At 47.6% G+C, this 20,638-nt stretch overlaps 1 protein-coding gene across 5 annotated transcripts in view; it reads right to left on the bottom strand.

Annotated features, from left to right (window-relative positions):
* The window catches only part of MYZAP (myocardial zonula adherens protein), a 136,286-nt gene that overhangs the window by 80,172 nt on the left and 35,476 nt on the right, over positions 1-20,638 (bottom strand). For 4 of the 5 annotated variants that reach the window (XM_060150769.1, XM_060150754.1, XM_060150759.1 and 1 more), the window contains one exon: positions 8,398-8,484. Coding sequence is in view for 1 of the 5 variants with exons in the window: in XM_060150749.1 (XP_060006732.1) it covers positions 8,398-8,484; positions 19,253-19,327 (162 nt within the window). In the remaining 4 variants the exon portion in view is untranslated. Of the gene's footprint in view, positions 1-8,397; positions 8,485-19,252; positions 19,384-20,638 lie in introns of those variants that run through there. The other variant, XM_060150749.1, reaches the window with a different exon arrangement.

Genomic DNA, 20,638 nt, shown 5'->3' with positions numbered 1-20,638 from the left:
CTTTATCTTTTAGAGAAATATGCTTGAACTATTTATGATATCTGGGATACAGGGTGGAGGAAGTGGACGGGGGTGGAGACGGGGCAGGACTGACTATGGGCTGAGGGTCGTCAGCTGGGTGAAGGGTCCATTATTCTCCTTTTGTTTATGTTTGAAATTCTCCAGAATTAAAAGTTTTTAACACTTCTTTATAATGCTGCTCTGTAATAATAAAAATCACATTTTCAGAAATGTACACTAGGCCTATGAAAAGCCTCCTGGGCATGAAACAACAGGAGGTAAAATCGCCTTGCAAACAAAAGCCCTAATAAATGCACCGAATGAAAAAGTTATCGCCGAAGAAGGGAAAAGGAAACGATCAGCTGAAAGAGCATCCCAAACCCCTCGGTGCAATGCCGCAGAATTAACAACAGGCACCATCAGTCAACTATACAGAGAATGTCTCTGTGAAACTGTTCCCTGGGATGTATGCACAGCTTAATACTTACTTACATTACAGGCTCATGCTACGGCTGTTTTCCCTAAAGACACACTTGGTGGCAAGTGCCTTAGAAAAGAAAAACTACAGAAAAGTAACCCAGCCTCAACTCCTGCTTGCAAGGGTTTTACTGCTGAGGGAGAGCTGGGGTACGAATCCAGTGACAGATGACCATATTTTCCAAACCCTAAGTCAGAATATAAGATCTTACAATGAGATAAGCTCTATAGAGGCAGTGACTGTATCTGCCGTAGTCACCGCTATATCCCCGACACTTAGTGTAAATAGATGCTCGATAAGTCCATTTTGAAGGCAAGAAGAGAGAGAGAATATTTGGAACTGTGCTTAGGCCAGAATATTTGGAGTGTGTGGTCATCCTAGACACTGATCTGTGCAAAGGAAGAAAATCCCATGGTCAAGAAGGGTTCTTAGAGAATAATACCAGAAAGCACAATTTTCCAAAAATCCAAATTGATGGTGGTAGAACGCCACAGTCAGCCCCTGACCCCAGAGGCTAGGACAGGCAGCTGGTCACACGTCCAGCTGCCAATATGACGTAGATGGACCGTAACATGGATTGACTGACTTGAAAGCTATAAGCCAAGTTATTTCCAAAACTTTTTGTTTGGGACCTCTTCCTGCAGCCAGAAGGTGGCAGCTGACCTGGGGACTCTAAGTGCTGAGCCTCCGGGCATCCTATCCATCTTGTAGGCAGAGGAGGTGACTTTCAGGAATGTGCTCTGACCTGTCTAACCTGTGTGTCCATCATAGCAAATTACGGTTCCTGGTCATTACTCATGCTTGACTTTGTTTTGCCCGATTGTGACAACAATGAACACTACAGCTGAGCCTAAGGGGCTCTTCCACAGCCTGGGAGGGAAATAGGGAGGGGATGGGCGGCCCTGTCCCCTCAGAGAAATGGAGACCTTTGGCTTATTGAGATACTTGTTATTTCTGACTCTCTCACAGATCGAATAGAGACCACTGCCTACATAAACTCATGCTTGGAAAAAGATGGATCACTTTGAATGCTTAAAGATGAGAAGAGGGCTTCCCTGGTGGCACAGTGGTTGAGAGTCTGCCTGCCGATGCAGGGGACACGGGTTCGTGCCCCAGTCCGGGAAGATCCCACATGCCGCGGAGCGGCTGGGCCCATGAGCCATGGCCGCTGAGCCTACGCATCCGGAGCCTGTGCTCCGCAACGGGAGAGGCCACAACAGTGACAGGCCCGCGTACAGAAAAAAAAAAAAATGAGAAGGGAAAGAAAAATTCTAGCCAAGCAGAAATCCCACAAGAGAGAATGTAGTTCTAATGACAGTATCCTTATAAGAGTAACCTCTTAAAGATATTACTCTATACTCTATACTAATATCTTAGAGATATTACTCTTTATATTACTCTAAAGATATACTCTCTCTGTAAAGATATCTCTAAGTAGTATCGTAAAGATATTACTCCATTCTAAGCAGGCAATAGCTGCTTAGGCCTAAACACTCCAGGAAAAAGAGAAGGAGGAGAATATCTTCAGGGAGGTGGGAGGATCAGTTCTTTTCTGGAACCCAGGGGTACAGTACACAGCTTAGGTAAGTTACCTCGACTGATACAACAGACTTTCCTGAGAGGAGGAAGTGTGCAAGTTGACATCACCATGATGACACGGCCGGGGCACAGATCCGAGACAGAACTACTACCACTACTAGCTGTGTGGCCCTGGGCAAGTGACTTAACTTCACTGTTTCAGGGTCCTGAACAGTAAAAGGGGGATAATACCACGAGTTTCAGAAGCTTGTTTTAAGGAATACATGGAATAATATACATAAATCATCTAGTGCACCGCTGGGCACACTAGCAGATAACTGACAGATTCTACTGTTAGCGGTGGGGGCATGACATTTCCGAGCATCTGATTTCCTACTAAATTCTCCACATCTGTCTGGATGCTTCCGCCTGTCTGTCCACCTCTCTCCTCTTGGATCCTTTTGCTATTCCCATCACAGTCACCAGATTTACTATGACAGTGAAACGCTCACCCCTGAACTGGCCTTGGTTTCTCTGCTAGGAAAATTCAAGAGCTTGGTGCGCCATCGCCTGGCCCCTCCTCAGTGTCCAATGAGGTTGTGGGGCGGCAGCACTGCTGGGGCAGCCGACGCAGCCCTGACCTTATGTTAAACCACAGGCACTGCACTTTTCACCGTTCTACAGATGGTGGTGTCGTACATATTCATTTGAATAAAGAGTTCCAGAACTAAAGAAATGTGGGGAAATGCTAGCTCCAGGCTAACATTTCCATTTGCTAGAAGAGGAATTTGAGGTCCCTGGAGATGACTTGAGTGGCCCGACCACGACCTCGAGTGATCAGGCAGCCAGCACTAGAACCCAGGCCTCTTTGCCCTCCAGGGGCTGCTATCTCTGAGAGGCACATAGAGTCCTACACGCTATCACCAGGGCAGCTCCAGCCCCATCTGAATCACAGCAGCACACTCCCTCATCTGGCAACAGCCCGTGATGCTGTATAAACAGTCACACCAAGGATGAGAACGCAGCAGGCTTATTCATCCGGGGCTTTTAAGGGAACAAGGACTATAAAACCGAATGGCAAGGGTTTCCTTTGAATCATTTTACTGGGCTAGGAAAGCCCCCGACTTTTCATACGTACACATATATCCGCTCTCTCTCACTCAGGGTTCTCCAAGATCGAGAGAGAAACAACTTCTTTAAAAACACAAGTCACTAAAGGACATCTATGACAGAAGAATGCTAATAGCTAATTAAAATATTATACACTTCAAGCTACTCTGTCACTTTGGAAACACCTCACCATCGCACAGCCTCCGAATAGGCAGAGCTCAGATCGTATTCTCTAAAATTCAACTATGCAGTGAGATCCTGATTCAACACTGGTGTTGGTTCTATCTCTTACTTCTCTGTGTATGTGTGTATCTGTGTGTGCATAAGAATATTTGCACATAGATTTGGATAGGAATATGGATACGTACATTCACAAAGTTCTTTGAAAATGATAGGGGTTTAATTTCAAAATTATCTACTACCGGGCTTCCCTGGTGGCGCAGTGGTTGGGAGTCCGCCTGCCGATGCAGGGGACGCGGGTTCGTGCCCCGGTCCGGGAAGATCCCACGTGCCACGGAGCGGCTGGGCCCGTGAGCCATGGCCGCTGAGCCTGCACGTACAGAGCCTGTGCTCCGCAACGGGAGAGGCCACAACAGTGAGAGGCCCGCATATTGCAAGAAAACCCACAATTATCTACTACCAATTTTAATTTTAATGTTCAACAATTTAATAAACATGTCATCAATCCCTCAACACGAAATTTGTGCCTACAAACTAATCAGCATTTCCTCTTCCATATAATTAATGACGTTTAATATACAAATAAAAGTCCATTGCTCATTTGCCCGAGTTGTTAATACAATTTAAGGTGATAATATTCCACTAAGAAACTTATCATGGGTTGAACAGTGTCCTGCAAATAGAGAGCACGTTGGAGCCCCCTTCCCCAGTACCTCAGAGTTTGGCCTTATTTGGAGACAGGGTCAAGTTAAGAAGGGGTCACTGGAGTTAAGACCTAATCCTATATGACTAGTGTCCTTACAAAAAGAGGACAAATTGGATTCAGAGACAAACACACACAAGGAGAACAGCATGTAAAGCTGGAGTGATGCTGCCACAGCCAGGGATTGCCAACAGCCGCCAGAAGCTGAAAGAGGCAAGGAAGCATTCTTCCCTGGAGCCCTCAGAGAGAGCAGAGCCCTGCGGATACCGTGATCCCGGACTTTCAGCCTCCAAGACTGGGACGCCATAAATTTCTGCTGTTTAAGCCCCCCAGTTTGGGCAACTTTTTTATGGCAGCCCAAGGAAACTAACACAAAACTGAATCACCATAATCCACAGTCACGCGCTAAACGCCAACTATGGGCAAAATGAAAAGACTGCACATTTCTAAGTGTGTGTATATATGGACAAGTTGTACACGGATGTGGCAGGAATATGTATGTATACATATGTGGAGTGCTTAGCAGCAGATGGCTAGGTGCCAAGGGAGAGGGTAGCCTGGGTGTCCTGTAGCTCAAGAGAGCGGATAATCACCCAAGCACAGGCAGTCCAGGAAGGTCGTGGGGAAGCGGGCCTTCAGTAGGGTCTTGAAGGGTGAGGAGACGTGGATAAACTGAGTGTGGCTGGGCAGAGACTCATAAATGATCCAGATTTCATACTGTTAAATACTAAAATGATGGTCATACAGCAATAAAATATCTGTCCATAAAAGTAACACCATGCAGAGAACAATGAACACCAACTCAGCCACCAGCAGGACAGGACTCGGGAGAGCAAAGCTGATGTACAGGGTGTGCGTCCTCCCGAAAGCGGCCAACCTGTGTATGGAGGAGTTCTCTGAGGTAAGGTTTGTGCAGAGAGAGGAGGCAAGGCCCGGGTGTACTGGCAGAGGGATGCTCAGAGGAGGACATAATAACGCCAGAAAAGACGCAGCAGGCACAGCCCAAAAGGCGGGAGGAGATGCAGTTTCAGGAAGGAGAATGACTTCTCCACGGGGCACAGGGGAGAAAAGCGAAGAACCAGGGCCACTGGGTTTGACAAAAAAGGGGAAGCAATTTGGCATTAAGTCATCGCCTCTCTAATCAGTGTTACAGGCCAGACGCTGTGGTGGGACCTTTGCATATACTAGCTCAGTTACTCTCTGCAGCTAGACTTCAATGTGCCTACTTGAAAGATGAGGAAACTAACAGCAGAGAAACAAAGTGTCTGGGAGCCATCCGTGGACTGGGGAAAGCAGTCTCGGGGCAGGTGGGATCTTCCTTAAGAGAAAGACAAAGAGAAGCAGGCAGCTGCGCCTCTGCCTTAGGAGCAGGAAGCCGTCCACATCCACCCAAGGAACCCATGACTCCAGAGAGAGACGCTGCCTCTGTTGTAATTACCTCCAGAAGCCTCCAAACACCCCTTCCTGAAGCTGGGCAACCTGTACCACCTGCTACACCCTTCCCCCTGCTCCACTGTAATTCCTCTTCCTGATGATCTGGGGCCAGTAGACAGAATGGCCCAGCTGGCAGTGGTGTCTGTGTGTGGCCAGCTGCCCCATGGCATCCTTAGGTCCTCAAAAGACACTAAGCAACCTCCATGACTGTGAAAAAGAACAAGGCCCAGTCCCGCCCTCAGCCGGCTGAAGCTCTAACAGGGCCCTGGAAACCCTCTGAGAAGTTTCACTTTATCAGCAACCCACTGGGCCATTTACAGCTTCTACATCCGAGCGAGCTCCAAACCCCGCCTTTGCACGCCGCAGACCCCTCCAAAGGAACCAAAGTCACTTCACCAGTGTTCCCGGCATCTTGCAGTTTTGTGGGCTACGTATGATGTCACAGAGAGGGGCAGCCACACCGAAGGCACATCAGAGGAGCTGGCAGCCCAGGGCCTCCTTGCTGGTGCCTGCCTCTGGCTCCCAATGACTCAAGACCAGGCACCTGGCTAGGACATGGTGACGAAATCACCCAGAACAGCCTCACAGTTACCACCAGGACCTTCAAGTGCGGCCACCACCCAAGGACTTCTGTTCTGGGGTAACAGCCAGCTGCACCCTCCTCCTCTCTACCCCAGTTCTTCTGCAGTGAGAAAAGATGGGCACTCAGCCTGCACACCCGGTCTCCCCAGTCTAAGAAGCATCCTGGCGCATCCTCTCCCCCAGCATTTCTCCGCACGCCCCTTGAGTTCCCAGGCAGGAAGGTGTAGGGTGCAGGGAGACTGGAAGGACTTTGTCCCCCACCAGCACCACTTTCACCTGGATTACATCCTGGTTCAGGATGACGTTTTGATCAAAAAAAAAACAAAGAAAAAAAAAGGAGGGTCTAATTGCTTTTAAAAGTTTGAAAAGCACCGTTCAAGACCAATAGGCAAATCGGTACACAACGTGGTTACCAATGCACCTGTGACATAGAACACATTGCCTCTTTCTTCGGGAATACCTGACTATTCTTGTGCAGGGACATGCCCTCCGGTGCCTCACATCATCCACTGTCCCAATGTCAGCGCCCAGAAGCCCCTCACAAACATCTCCTCAGGCGTGCGGCTCGGGTATAACTCCCAAAGACCAAATTTCCCACTGTGTCTACCATACCTATGGGGCCCTTGTCCTGTCACTCACCCCAGCCTGGGCCCCTTTCTCCAGCCAGCACTCGTTCTGATTCCCCATGTGCTAAGCTGCCCATGAACCCCTAGGCACAGCCCAGGGCCACTTCTCTGACCAATCTATCAGCTTTGAAAGGAAGGACAGGGAGGGGATTGATGAGGGCAGAAGGGGACCCCCTTCCCCCAGCAACACAGGCCACCGAAGCCTGACCACTCCCGCTCTCTTTGGTTATGAGATTTTACCCGCAAGCTTTTTCTTTGGAGAATGCTCAAAGGTACAGAGAAGTTGGAAGAATGAACTACGTAACCAATGTACCATTACCACAAGTAAGAAAGGTACTATTCATTCAATAATATGTAATATACGGGTTCATATTCAAAACTGTATAGTTATCCCAATATATCTTTTATAGATTTTTTTTTGGATCCAGGATTTAATTAAGGTTTAATTCGTTATAATGATATTAAGTCTCTCTAGTCCCTTTTATCTCCAATAGATTCTCATTTTTCTTAAATAACACTGAATTTATTAAGGGAGCCTGGCTAATTTTTTGTAGACAGTCCCACATTTTGGATTTTTCTGTGTCCTTATTACTAGATTCAATTAAACAAGTTTGGCATGAATATTACTGGTAACATTGTTTACTTCTGAATTGTATCACATCAGAAGTCACATAATACCAGGCTGCCCACTACTGGAAATGCTGAATCGGATCACCTGGTAGAGCTACTGGCTACCACCTTGTGGCATATTGTACCTTTAGAGTCAGTAAGTGATCAGTGAGGTACTAATACTCTTGAGCTCACGTGAATATACTGCTCCACAGTAATCTTCCACCAATTAGTATTTGCATTCATTGATGACCTGACCTGGGGGTTACAAAGCAGAGATTTTCTAAATTTATCAGCCGATGTCATATAAAGAACAGCTTTCCCTTTTATAATCTCTCTCTGAATCTCTCTCTCTGATTATTACTATAAATCCATGAGGTTTTTTTTATTATTCAATGTGCCACAGCTCACCACTGTCATTCATTCTTTTTAATGTTGAAATGTTTCCATTTTAACCAGTGAGAGCCCTTTCAAACAGGCTTCTGGGTCCTTTGATATGGCCCAACTCTCCATGTTCCCAGAGCCCTGCTTACACTTCTGGAGCCTAACACTCGAACGATCACGTCATCTTAGTTTACTTACACGTCTGTCTCACCTGCAAAACTACGAGTTTCTCAAAGCAAGGCCAAGGTCAGAGCTATCTTTGTGGCCCAGCATGTAGCAACAGCAGCTGGCTCAAAAACGCCTGCGCAACTCCTCCCTGCAGCCGGGTGCCCTTGCCGCGGCAGAGCTGCTGCTGGGCTGCTCCTCTCCAGGCAACCCCTCCACCATGTGAGCTGGGCCTCCAGCTCCAGCCACAGAGAAAGGCTCAGGGGCAGCTCACAATGGGCCCTTTGACTCCACGGGATGAGGCTCTTTCAGGAGAAACATGTTCCCAGCCACAGCACCCGTCACTAAGGCCAGCACTCCTGGAGCCTCAAGGCCACACAGAGCCTACATTCACCAAGAAGCAAGAGCACGGACAGGAGGCAGCAAAGCAGCCTGACTTCTGGGAAGATGGCAGATGGGGGGCAAGTGCAAGAGGGCCTTTCATCACACAGCTGCTGACATGCAGGCTCTGTGAATAGCCTGGATGGAGGATGGCAGGAAAAGGGGTTAAAATGAAAAAGAGTACAAAGATGGGAACCAGTCAGGGCTTCGCTTCAGAGATGGCTTACCTTCTCTCTTCTTTCAACCTTCTTTCCACTTGACTCAGACACTGGACTCTCAGGAGGTACGGTCAGCCGTAGTCTGCAGACATTTGCCTAAGAGAGACGAGAGAAGAGGCCTGTTACGAACCTGCATTTGCAATTGCAGCAGCCAGATGACCTGAGGCTTCTCAGAGCCTCTTTCCCCTACTTAGCAATGGTGATGACGGTACCAATCTCACAGGGGACGCTGCGGTAAGACCAGCCTTTGCCTGGCCCATCACAGGCACTCATCACCTCACTGCTTATGTTTTATGTTTTCCTTGTTTGGGAAACTACTGAATAGTTTCGCAGAGTTCAAACATTTTTTTTAAATGGCTCATGTTCCGTGACAGTACAGAACGATCTGATTTCACATCCATAGGCCAAAATACAGCTAGAAGGATAGAGGCCAAACTATACACAGTGGTGATGGGGTAGGAGGGTGCTTTCTACTTGACTCTGTGTTGGCTTTTCCTATAACAGACATGTACATGTTCAATCACAACATTTTTTTAAAAGTCGATATACCCATGTTCACAGCAGCATTATTCACAACAGCCAAAAGGTAGAAACATCCCAAATGTCCATCAATGCATGAATGAATAAAATGTGGTACGTACATAGAACAGAATATTATACAGCCTTGTAAAGGAAGAGAAATCTGACACACGCTACAACATGGAGGAAACTTGAGGACGTTATGCTCAGTGAAATAAGGCAGGCACAAAAGGACAAATCCAATATGCTTCCACTTACATGAGGTCCCTAGAGTAGTCAAATTCATAGAGACAGAGAGCAGAATGGCGGTTGCCAGGGGCTGAGTTATCCTTTAATGGGTATGGGGTTTCAGTTCCAAAAGATGAAAAGATTCTGGAGATGGACGGTGGTGATGGTTGCACAACAATGACAGTGTACTTAATGCCACATGATGTTTATTTCATCCTATTGTCACAGTCTGGTCCTACTGTGACATTTTCCAGAGAGAAGTGATCCTACCATTAAAACAACAACAAAACCCCAGAGGGCCAAAGCAGCACCCAGAGTGCCCAGCCCACAGCCAACTGCACTCGTGAGAGCACTGCTTGTCCCTGTTATGGGTTGAATTGTGTCCCCCTAAAATGTATTATGTTGAAGTCCTAACCCCTAGCACCTCAGAACGTGACTTTATTTGCAAATAGTTTTTATAGAGGTTACAGAAGTTAAAATGAGGTCATCAGGGTGTGTCCTAATCCCAAATAACTGGTGTCCTTATATAACGGGGAAATTGGGAGACAGACACGCATACAAGAAGAACACCATGTGAGCATGCGAAGGAGAAGGGCCTGGAACAGACCCTTCCCTCACAGCCCCCCTAAGGAACCAATCCTGCTGACACCTTGATTTTGGACTTCCGGTCTCCACAACCATGAGACAATACATTGCTGCTGCTTAAGTCACCTGGCTTGTGGTACCTTTTTGCAGCAACTTTAGCAAACTAATACACCCCGCAACCTGGTTTGCAGGGTCACAGATCTGCACTGGTCCTCAGGGCAGCTTCTGGGCAAAAGTACCCTGCATCCAAGAAGCCCAGGGTTGGATATGATTGTAAAAGACCTTTGAATGCCAACCTGCCAGCCTATGAAGGAACCCCCTAACCCAACAGTGCTCCTGGCAGGGGGACACCCAGCCTGAAGGACATTTTCCATGTACAGGTGAGAGCACATTTGGGACACATCAGCGCTTCCACACACACCACTGCCTCCCTCTGAGGTACCCCATTTTGCTACCTGACACCTCTAGCTTCCTGATAATGAACTTACAAGTTCTTCCTCAGAACTCCTACCTAATGGACCCAGGGTGCCCTCGGGGACTGCCACAGAATTCCCTTTGACTCTTCACAGGCCTGAACCTCCTTTCTTCTGCACTGAACCACCCCAGTTCTTTCAGCCATGTGATTTGGTTTCAAGATCCTTCTTCATCCTCACTCTCCTCTGGGCAAGCTCTGAGTCCAGTGACCCCAGGGTGAGACGTGGCCTGACACATGGCCAACTTTGCAATAAACCTTCAAAGCTCATCGCCAGTCATGCTGGCCAACGAGGAACCAAGCCGTCCCGGCACGTAGCTCTCTTAGCTGACCATCCACGACACTGATGGGAATTCGAGGGCCTCCAGAGAAAGGTAACACTTTGACTGCAGGCCACTTGGACTGGTTGAAAACAGCTGGCATTTGCACACACATCAGAGCGTAACCCACACCAGGCAGGTAATCCAAGTCTGTGATGCTCAATAATCTTGTCTGGTAGGCAGGATCTGAGCCACAGCACAATTCTGCAGAGAAAAGGAAGGGCTCTTCTCCTGCACCACATCACACACCCCCCCACACACACACACAGTATGCGCACACATGTACATACCTACACAGGTGCACACGCACATACACAGGTTCCAACACCTACTAGGCTGTGTTGATTATGAGCAAACTATTTAATCTCTCTGAATCTCAAGGGTAAAAAGCAGGTAAAGGAAGATGCCTGGCACACAGTAAGCCTCTATCAGTGTTAGATATTTTTATTATTATCTAGATATTATCATCATCCTACAAGCTCCAAAATGATATAGGCTTAACTGGCTTCCCGGCTCTGCTTTCTATAATACTAAGCAATTTGGTCAACGGATCTAATGGGTATTAGTACTGCAAGTGATACCTTTTTTTAGGCTGATTGCCCTACAGGGGTAATCCCTAATGGCAATAATTTTCAGAATACACCAAAAACCTGAAGAAAAGACAAGGCCCAGAAGGGACCTCATGGGTCCAATCACTCAAAATGAGAAGTCCCTTCCCCGTGACTGAGACAATTCTTTGTCTACTCAGAACTCTGATATTCCTCAACACACTTCCTGTAAGTCTCCCCGAGCCACGTATACCCTACGGTACGCAAAGACGCAGGATAAAGAGAATGCATGTCTCTAAACTATCAGTTTTACCTGGTGATAGATAATGAATTAAAATAAAATGAACATGTAAGATAAACATTTGACTTCAAAGCTATCTGGCAGGTGCAGCAGGTGCAGCAGGTGCTTGCGGCTACACCCAGGCCCTTGTGCAGAGTGTTTACTCTTGTCATTAGAAGTGCTTTTATGGAAGCAGTAAGGCATGGATTCCACGTGGTGCTTGCATTCTGTAATCAGTGCTAGTCCACAGATGGACTGACTATACAGATGCAATTCCAACCCAGCTTGGAACAGGATCAGACCCTTCCTAATAAGATGGTCAAATGTACTGTCATGTGAAAAAAAGAAAGGTGCTGGGGGAAAAATGTTAACAATAACCCCATGTTTGTTTTTTAAATACAATCTGATAATTTGTACAGATTTGTGGGGGGAAAATGTCTTTAAGGAAACACAGCCAGCTGCTGCTGGTGGTAGTGGTGGTGATCTTTGGAAAGTGGGATTTCTGCAATGTCTACACCTGTTCCAAGTATGTGTAAGTTTTTAAATTAAAAATCATAGTAGTCATAGCAATAATAAAGATTGAGAGCAACTATATCAGACACACACACACACACACACAGAGAGAGAGAGATCAATCCTTCCTAGACCCACAGGACTGCTTCAGGAGCAGCAAAGAGAACATCCCAAAGGTCTAAAAAGTACTCTGAATTTCTTTACAGAAGCACGAAGTAACCCCTGAATGCATCCGATGGGTTGACCCAGTAGTTTACCTCCCTTTAGTCATTCACTCTCAGGAATCTCCCCGTGGGAAAATGTCCCACTGAGTAAGGGCAAGGCAGTGGTGCTTATCTCTCTGAGCATTTGAGGTTGCTGACCTTCATGGTTTCCTGATACTCAGGTACATAATACCCAGAGCAGCCCAGGCTGGACAGTACCTGAGAGGCAGGTAAGGTAGTTTATTCCCAGGGGTTCCCACGGCAGCTGGCTCAGCCCTGTGTTCTGAACTTCGAGGAGAGCTGAATCTTACTTACCTTGAACACTACTGCTGGACCAGCCATCCCTACAAGAAAGGGTCCCTTCCAGTGCATCAAAAGCAGGAAATGGACTTAGTGTACTTCAAGTACTGAGCACCCACTACTTGTAAAATACTTTTAAGGGCTATGAGGGTACTGATATGGAAAAGAAATAGCCATGCCCATAGAGGCTCATAATGCAGAAACACAGCCGCAAAGGGCAATCAACAGCACTTGGTATAACCAATATAATATCGGGAGAGACAGGGTAGTTTGTGGTTAAGGCACGATGCAACTGCACTTCTGGGTTCCAATTTTGGTTCTGACACCTACTAGCTACGAAACCTTTGGAAAGCTACTTAATCTTTATTGCTTCAGTTACTTTAGTTGTAAAACACAGCTAACAATACTGCAGAACCACTCTGTTGAACCTGTGGCGAGGATTAAATAAACTAATGAAGAAACTAATGAAAAGGGCTTAGAACAGTTTCTGGTACATATCAAGTACTCTGTAAGTCGTCTTTTTTACCCTGGGAATACAGGAAGGAGAACAATCATCTTAACTGGAGGTGGGAGTACGTCGGAAGGCTCCTAGAGATGACATTTGAGCTGGGTATAGAAGGAGAGAAAGGACTGCTTGGGTCAGTGAGGTTGGGAGAATCCATCATCAGAATAACAACAGACAATTACCAGGCAAGGCATTCATTCCAGGCTGGCCAAAGGCATAGACATTGGCATGTTCTGAAAATGGTAAATGGGCCTGCAGCCTGAGCAACAGTGGGGGAGGAAAATGGACAAACAGGTAGGGACCAAACTCTGACAAGCTACAAATGCCTGATGGCAAAGCAAGGCCTCTAATGGAAGACATTGGGGAGCCATTTAAATTTCTGGAGGAAGGGTTCAGTGATTCAATAGCAATTATTGAGTACCTCCTATTATGTTCCACACCCAACAACATGGACTGGAGAGGGGGAAACAGGGCTCCCATGTAGGCTTTGTACCTTAATTGCTTCTGTAGCCCTTAGAGCGCTCAGCATAGTATCAACACGTAATAGGCCCTGCTCAGTAAATATCAGTGTGGGTTTCTTTTTAGGTTGAACTAAAACACGGTAAGGAGAATGCACCTGAAACTCCCCAGAGAGCCTTCCACTTTCTTCAAAAACCAACCCCCATGGGAGGAATAGCAAGGCAGAGGCAGCGAGCATTCAAGCCTCTTCCACAAGAAGATACACAACCGAGCCCTTGTCTGCAATCAGGGCAACCAGGAGCAAAGCCGGGCCTCTGGGGACTTGTTTCTGACCCCCTTTGTGGAGGCAGAAAGCTGGTCCCCATGGAGGGGGGATTCTGGGATCCACGTACCATCATGCTCTCAGCTTCAAGTACCTGGGCTCACCTGAGGGAAAACTGTCCCTCTCAATTAAAAAGGGGTGAAGATGACCTAGCGAGGTGCCGGGTTTGCTCATCAGTTTACAAACATGGATTTCCCTAAGGAAATGAGCCAAGTGCATTTACACTTCCCTCAGGCCTAGTCCACTTTGTGACGGTGGGTCCCTGCCCAGCTCCGCCTAACAACAGAAGGTGTGGCCACTAAGGTTGTAGCTGGGAGGACGGACGCCACAATCCCTCTGCTAAGCACAAGCATAAAATCTCTGGAATACACAGGTGGAACAGGGCCTGCCCCGTCTGAAGCAGGCCTCTTCCTTTGAAGTAGGCTTTGGCCCTGAACTTGCAGGCCTGATTATCTACATCAGGATGGGGCAAACTTGTTCTGTAAAGGGCCAGATAGTAAACACTGAGGGTCTGCAAGCCCTGTAACAACCATTTCTAGCTCAGAGTATACAAAACAGGTCGAGGGCTGGATCTGACTATGGGGTTGTAGCTTGCCAACCCTTGACCTACATACTTGGACGCTTCTTCCAGGCGGTATGAAGTGTCCTGGAACCCCCTTTTCTGTGTCAGGGCTGACTCCAGACAAAATTCATAAGTAGGAGGATGGTGACTTCTCCTTCCTGCTCTGACTGGCTCATCTGTACCAGGCTCACCATGTGCCCCGAATGCCAAGACCCAGAGAGAAAAACACAGGTACGAACACACACAGACACCAGTGTGACCTGGCGTGTTATGACTCCTCCCCCCTGACCCCCCCCCCCCACACACACACACCTTGCCCTTCCACCAGGGCAAAGGGACTTTTCAGAACACAGGCCCAGGACTGTCTGCATTTCCAAGAAAGCTGTCTGGGAGAGCAACCCTGGATCCTCGGCCACACGTTAGAATCACCCGGGGAGCTGCCCAAACAATGCTGATGTTATTCTCTACTTTCCAATGTTCTCATTTAGACGGTCTGGGCTGGGGCCTGGGCAGAGGCATTCTAAGCTTCTCGGAATTCCATGCATTACCAGAGTAGAGAACCACTCACTTAACCAAAGGAATGAAACTCTGACAGTACAACAGGATGAAGCACCTGGAATATTTGGAGGCCTTCCCAGAGCTGTCAAACTCCTCACCTGGGCCGACACTCCCATCCACAGGGCACCTGCTTCCTGCCCAGGTGGGCCAGAGGTCACGGGCTGGCTTCATCCCAAGCTTCTCTTCCTGTTTTCCCATTTGCCAGCTCAGAGTTAAGTGTGGCTGTTTGAGGACCCTGGTGACACTCTTCTTTTTAAGCACCTATTACACCAGGCTTGGGGAGGCAGGGTCCTGAAACCTTCTCAAGTAGTTAATCATAGGTAGGAGCAATGATGGGGTGCACAGGCCTCTAGGGGAACACGGAAGAGGGGGTTCAGAGCAGACTTCCTGCAGGAGCTGACCCTTTGTCAGAGGCGAGGAACAGCATCAAAAGCTTGGGGAAGAGCAAGTAATTTGGGACATCTGCAAAGAGTATGCAAGAGGAGGGGGAAGGGGAGGGCAAAGGCCAGATCAGAAGGCCCTGGGTACTAAACTAAGGGGGTTTGTGCTTGTTCCTGGGGGTACAAGACTGAGGGGGGTCTTGAAGTAGAGGAGCTAGGTAACTGCATTTTAGAGGGATCACTCTGGCCTTAAAAGACAAAGAACAGTCAACAGGGTGACTAACATTTAGGAAATATCACTCTTCTAAGGAGGGAAAGAGGTAAATACCTCTGTGCTACTATTCTGTGTGCTGGGGGATATCTATCAGGACAGTTTTCGGCTGAGAGAGACGGCTGCAGGAAGCAAGAAGACCGTAACACACGTTATCACTGAAAGTATTATATTTTAGATCGAAACATTTCAACTTGGTCTCTAGTTAGTTGGCCCGGGATCCACAGCTCCCTGCACTCAATTCTACGATTTTTGAGGCTGACCTGAAACGGTTTCCTAAGTGACCAGAAGCTCAGTGGTGACACCCAGCCTCCGGGTCTCAGGTTTCCTTAAGGATCCCCAGAACTCGGGTCCCCTTCATCCTACATCTGACACAGCGAGATGGGTGAACCAAAGCAGAGAAGTCGGGACATTTTTTTCCCGAGCCTACAACTATCAATTCTTAGTGGCAGAGGCTTTTTGGCTAAAACCCCTCAACTGGGTTCAGGAGGTCCCAGGGGAGCAGCCAACTGTTTTCTGAGTACAGCGGGCCCCCTGCCCATCCCCTCCCTGGGGGATGCTGCAGCCAGCTTCCTTCCACCAGACGCTGAGGTCCCACAATGCCCAGTGTCCCTTCCTCAGAGCCCCATAGGATGATACAGAAGTTATGCACATAGATGTTTCTGGGAAAGGAAAAGGAAGTGAGGTAAACACCTGTCTGACCTGTTCACCGGCCAGCTAAGGAGAATTCTTTCTTTTGAGCCTATCAGACAGAAATGGGACCCAGGAGAGTGAGGAAGTAATGACTGAGCAGACCATTCCAGTTTTGAACGGAGGAAGCCTTCGCCAAATACAAAGAAATACTGGCAAGAGCAGGCCACGAGACAGTCCTATCCCTGTGGCCTTCTTGGGTTGGGTTTTGTTTTTTATGTGCCACTGAGGGACCACGATACCAGTAACGGTAGCCAACAGTCTCTTATTATCGACAGAGCATGGTGCTGGGGGAACCCTTGACAAGTCTATCATCTCACACCACCCTCGCTGAACAGCTCAACCAAATACAGCTGGCTGCACAAAGCAACACGTGCCTTTCCCCCAAAGCACGCAACCTGGCCACACAACTGACCTTTCACTGCAAAGTCTCCTTCAGTGGGATTAACTGCATTTACAAAATTCCTTTCCAAATCACAAAGCGATGTCAATATTTTAAAAAACGTTTATTCTCCAAGGTCATCAACCTGTCTATGGTTATCCTCCAGCCAATTTATCTTCCTGCTGTTGCCACAGATAAAACTATTTTTAGTGCACAACTGGTTAGAAGGCAGATTTTTTTTTTTAATTTTATAACCCCTGCTGGTTGGCATCCATAAATGCCTCTCAGAGCTTTGTTTATCAGCTGACAGAAATTCCTCTCCCACCTGTTTTTTTTTTTTTTTTTCCCTTGAGAGATTTCAGATAAGAAGGAAGTACAAATTGTAGGTGGCAGCTACTGAACAAAGGATAACTAGTGACAGTCTGGTCTGGCCATACCACCCTGGTGGCTGACTCAGAGAACTCCCTGCTCAGTGTCAGCTGTCAGCGCCATTTCTGGTTGGCTTGAATGCCTGGATCAACACATCCTGGTTCCCCTGCAGTCCCTAATTTGGTAAGCTCTTTGGATGAAACAGAAATGTTATTTTAATGGCTAACTTGTTACTGTTCAAGACCATCATTTGTCCAATATCTGAGAGGAAAGACAGAACGATACAGAGTTTATTGAAAAACTTTCAACTTAGGGAACACTTTTTTGCTTTTCACTTGTTTGGTCTACAATTTTATTTTCAAGGCATTCTGTTCTTGTTTTTCCAAAAAAATAAGTGTTTTGCCCTAAAGCAGGTCCAATACACCACTGTTATACGGTATATGCCAAGAGTTCCATTTAGAAGAATCATATTTCCTTTTTTCAGTATCTCAACGATGTCAATTGCCTTACAAAGTCCCACTCATCCTGCAAGACTAAACACACGTCTCCTACAGAGGGAGGCCTTCCTCAGATGCTTCAAGAACCTTTTCTTTTAGCTTCTACACAAGCTTGTCAACACTCTACCCCACTATTACAACCATCACTTTGCATATGGTAGTCTGTGACAATGTCTGCTCCCACAGTTGGAGTGGACCCCAATATCTAGCCCTGCATCACACAGATCTATAAACCTTGTTTAATAAATCAATTAATCAAAGATCATAGTTTACACATACATACACACAGTACTTGTGCCATTTGCAAATCCTGAGCAGAGTTGGAAGTCATAAAGGGGACCCTAGAAACTTTAGATATCTTCTTTGCAGAACCTACCCATGTGCTAAGAGCAGCCCTACAGGGTCTGATTCAGGTTGCAGACCCCTTCAGACCAAAGTATTTCAGTTGTCTTACTCAAAGAGCAAAGCCTTCTCAGTAGTGTGTTCATTGTGCCAGACACCACAGCACTTACAACTAAACAAATACTTGAAAGTAAATATTTGAGAAAAAAAATCTTCAGAAAAGTTACCTACTATATTAGTCACATTTCATCCACCCATTATCACTCTAGCCACCCAACTAGTACCCACTCTGGAGGGGGACCTAGAGAATTTTATGCAATCTGGTCCCATGTATGACGCTGTCCAGGCTCAGGGCTAGCTTTTCAGTGACTTCATTCTTTCTCAGTCATAATTATGTTCCAACTGAGAAGGATTTCCCAAAAAAAAGGCAAACACCCATCTTGGTGTAAGGCTGGGACTGTGGTTGGAAACCCACTTGGACCTAATGGGGATCTTTATTTATGAAGCTAATGATTGGACAACCAGAGTTCAGCCCTAAGTGGTGCACGTGCACATATCTGAACCCATCACCTGGCCCAGACCCAGGAGTAACACAGAGTCTTTCTTCCAGAGCTAAAGAAAAACAGCATTGAAGACGACTGCTAGTCTCTTGGTTGAGGTACACAAAATCAAACAAGCACGTCTACAAGACTAGAAAACAGGAGTCACAAAGGGGGCCCTGGCTTGGACTTGCCTACTTGTTTAGCTAAACCTAGGGGAAATATGATGAGAGAAGTCTCAACCACAGAAAAGTACTCACCCAAATGATGAGCACTGAACATCATAATGAACAGATGAACCAAAAAGGCACAAACGAAAGCCCTGGCAGTATGCTCTGAGGTACGAGTCTTGGAAGAGATATGAAATGGGAACGATGTGGCTAGCATTTCTTTCACAGAGCATCTGGAGAGATGAGAAAAGATGCAACAAAGATGGCAAAGAAACATCACTTCCAAAGGGCAACCTAGGTGAAGATGGTGCCCACTGTGCTAATACTTAAATCAGAAAGAAGAAAGCAGTTTGCATAAACCCAAGTCCCACAACTGGGCTCCTAGGTGGCCAGCAGCTAATTTCTACTTTGTATGGGTAAAAATGAAGCCTACCTAGATTAAGCGCACTCCAAATCAGTGTTACTCTATCACGAGTGGGGACAAGTGGCCCTTTCTTTTCATCACTGGAAGGAGGAAAGTTTGGGTGTTAAAGACATTCATTACCTTTGAGTCTCAAGATAGGGACAATGCAGAAAGTTTCTCTTGCTTTTTAAACTGGTGCCAATACACTTGGCTTGATAGGCGAGGCAGGAAGGGGAGGAAATCTCTGGGAATTCCCTAAAGTCCCCTAAGCCCTTTGAGCCAGTGCGGCGCCTCTGGCACGTACAAAAGAAAGGTCTCGTTCAGAGCTGAGACAGGACCTAAAATTGAATCCAGGTGGGGTGTCAGGGCCAAGGGACCGGTTTCCGTGCGTCTCCATCCCCAGACAGCCGGGCGGCCTGGACAGGAAGCGGGACAGCAGCTACTCACCCTCCTGTTGGGCGCCCCGGGAGCGCTGGAGCCGCTGCTCGAGAGCAGGGTGACTGTGGACGTGGAGCGCAGCATCCCTCAGCGGCGTTGGTGGCGGGCTCGGCGCGGTGCTTCTCGCAAGTGTAATAAGCCCGGGGCCCGCCCCGCTGGAGGCGGGGAGGGTGGAGACCGCGCAGGCCAGTAGCGCCGGCAGGGGCAGCGCGGGGGCGGGGCTGAGGCCCGGCTGGGGGAGGAGCCGGGGCGGGGTCCCGCACTCGCCTGACTCGTCAAGCTGCATTTTCTCCCTAGGGCGCAGACCCAGCCCGTGTTGGTCACCTACCTTCCCCCACGGCTCTGCGCCCTCCCAGGGTCAGTCCCGGGGCGGGACTGAGTGCCTACCAGGCGTCCCTTCCAGCAGCCAACACAATCCACGGGCTCCTATCCTATGGAGTTTGCAATCTGGTGGGGATACCGAAAGATGACTGGTGTCGGTGCTTTGGTAGAAGAGGTGATACCCTTGGGAGCTCAAAACGTGGCCTTAGGGGTTAGCCTGTGTGGGAAAAGTCTTCCCAGAGGAGGTGATGACTAACCTAAGACCAAATACAAGTAGAAGCAATCCAGGCATTGAATATTCATCACAACTGCTCATAATTATGTAATGGTTCCTGTGACCCCGGCTGCAAGTACTTTCCATTTATTACCTCATTTAATCCTCACAACCACCCTCTGAGGTAGGCACTGTTATTGTCCTGTATCCCCATTTTTCAGAAGAGGACATTGACTCACCAAGAGATTAAGTTACAAGGCAGGGGTCCCACTGTCTGAAAAGTGGCAAAGCTAAGATGGACCGTACAGTCTGACCCTAGTGCCTTGCTCATCAACTCTGCTGCCCCCCCAGCAGAGGGAGAAGGCCAAAAGAACTGCCAAGTGCAAAGATGGTGGAAGGCAAGAGAAGGTTTGGTAGATTTTTTAGAAACTGAAAATACCACAGTGCAAGGGGCAAATGGTAGACAAGCAGCAGAAGGGTGCTGGGCCAGATCATGAAGAACCTGCTGTGCTTAGCTGAAGAGTTTGGCCTTTATCCTGAGGATAAATGTTTCTCAACAGGGGAAGACAATCCCTCTGTACTCACCCTTCAAAGCCCAAACACTCCCTCCCTACCAAGCTCTCCAGGACCCTCCTGCCCTGAACACTTACACCCATGAACCTCTATGCTTTTTGAGACCATGTCTTCTCAAAAGAAGAGTCATCAGTGTGTGTGTCTGTCCCCTTCCCCCATGGTGAGCTTCTGGAGAGTGAGGACCCAGCCTCATCCTGCTCTGAATTCTCAGTGTGGCACCAACACAGAAGATACTCAAGAAACGTAAGAACTGTTGCTGAACAGAATTCCAACTGATCCTATGGGAT

The sequence above is a fragment of the Lagenorhynchus albirostris genome, chromosome 1, assembly GCF_949774975.1.
Source record: "Lagenorhynchus albirostris chromosome 1, mLagAlb1.1, whole genome shotgun sequence".
In the NCBI taxonomy this organism is placed as follows: Eukaryota; Metazoa; Chordata; class Mammalia; order Artiodactyla; family Delphinidae; genus Lagenorhynchus; species Lagenorhynchus albirostris.
Note: the sequence above shows the minus strand (reverse complement) of the source record. Positions and strands in the feature narration are given on the sequence as shown.